At 53.1% G+C, this 2,141-nt stretch overlaps 1 protein-coding gene across 1 annotated transcript; it reads left to right on the top strand.

Annotated features, from left to right (window-relative positions):
- Positions 1-415: 415 nt before the first annotated feature.
- LOC104124120 (olfactory receptor 14J1) lies at positions 416-1,236 on the top strand (the record flags this gene model as incomplete). Its single annotated transcript, XM_035891840.1, has 2 exons — positions 416-594; positions 682-1,236. Coding segments are annotated over 2 exons (734 nt in total), but the record flags the coding sequence as incomplete, so codon positions are not given.
- Between the last annotated feature and the right edge of the window lie 905 nt (positions 1,237-2,141).

Raw genomic sequence — 2,141 nt, forward strand, 5'->3', positions numbered from 1 at the left:
AGGGATCTCCTCCCCAGGAACACCCCCTCCAAACACACGGGGCTGTTGCTACCTCCACAAGTCTGTGCTGTAAAGCAGGGCTGATCCTTAAGAAGCCCATGGGAAGAGGGCATGGCTCTGCACAGCACACTCAGCCAGCACCAACCAGAGGTGAAGCCTCGGAGCTGCACAGCAGTGCCCCAGGAAAGAAAAGCACCCATAGGTGTTTCAGAATGAATGAATCAAATTTTGCTCAGAGCAGCTTCACTAAATTTTTCCTGGTTTATCTCCTTTACTAGTTTCCATGCCCAGAATCAACAGATGTCCAACAGCAGCTCCAACACCCAGTTCCTCCTCCTGGCATTCACAGACACACGGGAGCTGCAGCTCTTGCACTTTTGGCTCTTCCTGGGCACCTACCTGGCTGCCCTCCTAGGCAATGGCCTCATCATTGCAGCAGTAGCCTATGACCACCACCTCCAAACCCCCATGTACTTCTTCCTCCTCAGCCTCTCCCTCCTTGACCTGGCCTTCATCTCCACCACTGTCCCCAAAACCATGGCAAACATCCTGTGTGGCTCCAGGGCCATTTCCTACCAAGGCTGTGCTGCCCAGGTCTTTATGCTTGTCTTCTTGTTCTCAGCAGCGTTTTCTTTCCTCACTGTCATGGCCTATGACCGCTACGTGGCCATCTGCAAACCCCTGCACTACGGGACCCTCCTGGGCAGCAAAGCTTGTGCCCACATGGCAGCAGCTGCCTGGGCCAGTGGCTTTCTCCATGCTGTGGTGCACACGGCCAATATATTTTCAGTCCCCCTCTGCAAGAGCAATGCTGTGGGCCAGTTCTTCTGTGAAATCCCCAAGATCCTCAAACTCGCTTGCTCAGATGCTTACCTCAGGAAACTTGGGCTTATTGTGGTCAGTGCCTGTTTATGCTTTGGGTGTTTTGTTTTCATTGTGCTGTCCTATGTGCAGATCTTCAGGGCTGTGCTGAGGATCCCCTCTAAGCAGGGAAGGCACAAAGCCTTTTCCACGTGCCTCCCTCACCTGGCTGTAGTCTCTCTATTCCTCAGCAGTGTTGTGTTTGCCCACCTGAAGCCCCCCTCCATCTCCTCCTCAGCCCTGGATCTGGGTGGTGGCAACCTATACTCGGTGGTTCCTCCAGTAGTGAACCCCCTCATCTACAGCTTGAGGAACAAGGAGATAAAGGAGGCCCTGCAGAAACTATTTGGACACAGAGTACTACAACAACAATAAGCTGTCCTGCATCCTCATTAAAAACTCAGATGATCTTTTGATTTTATGTGTCTTGTTTGTCTCTTTATTATATAACTCGTATCAATTTTACTTAAATATTATTCTTATCCTTTACCTATGTTTTCTGACCTGAAAGACCTCATGTACCTATGGAGACATGCTCCATGTGTAAGGAAACACAATAAATAATCCAGCAGAAAATTATTTGTCTCTGCTCCCATCTCTTACATGTCCTCTGGAGCTGGAGGTACAGTCCCACCATACAGGATGGGACAAGGACCACAAGCCGAGCTGCCACATGGAGGAGCAGGCACTTGTCGACCTCAGGACTGCCCCTTGCTGCCTCAGTGGACAGACCCTTTCTGCTACCTTCACTTTGGGTCTGCTGCTTCCCTGGAGACATGGCCATGGACAACAGCAGGACCTCATCTTCTCAGAGAAGCACTGCCAGCTCTGGGCCCTGTGCAGAGCATGGGGTAGTAACCAAAAAAGGCCATCCAGGCCAGCCTGGACATGCTCACTTGGGGAAAAGGATGTCCAGGGAGAAGAGTAAGGGAGCATTTCTGAGTCTGCAGGGAGGAATCCACAGGAAAGAGAAAACTCTTTCTGCGTGCACCCCCTCAGGGCAGGCTGCTCTGCCCGCTGGCCAGGACTCTTGTGCTGGCCTGGGGAGAGGGGCTGGCAGAGGCAGCCTGTGGTGGGGATGACCTAGCCCAAAGAGCAGGAGTTCTTCAGTTTCACTGACCTCCATTTCCTCATGTCGTGGTGAGGAGGCTGATCCCTCTCTGCCCCCCAGCAGCTGCTGTGCCCTTCAGAGGGGCTGGGGCTGTGGGGTGAATGCCCAGAGCTGCACCCCGTGGTGGGCACTGCCATGGGGCCAACCCAGGCTGGGATGCTCTGCAGGG

This window comes from Egretta garzetta, unplaced genomic scaffold (assembly GCF_000687185.1).
Source record: "Egretta garzetta isolate BGI_Z169 unplaced genomic scaffold, ASM68718v1 scaffold700, whole genome shotgun sequence".
NCBI classification, from domain to species: domain Eukaryota; kingdom Metazoa; phylum Chordata; class Aves; order Pelecaniformes; family Ardeidae; genus Egretta; species Egretta garzetta.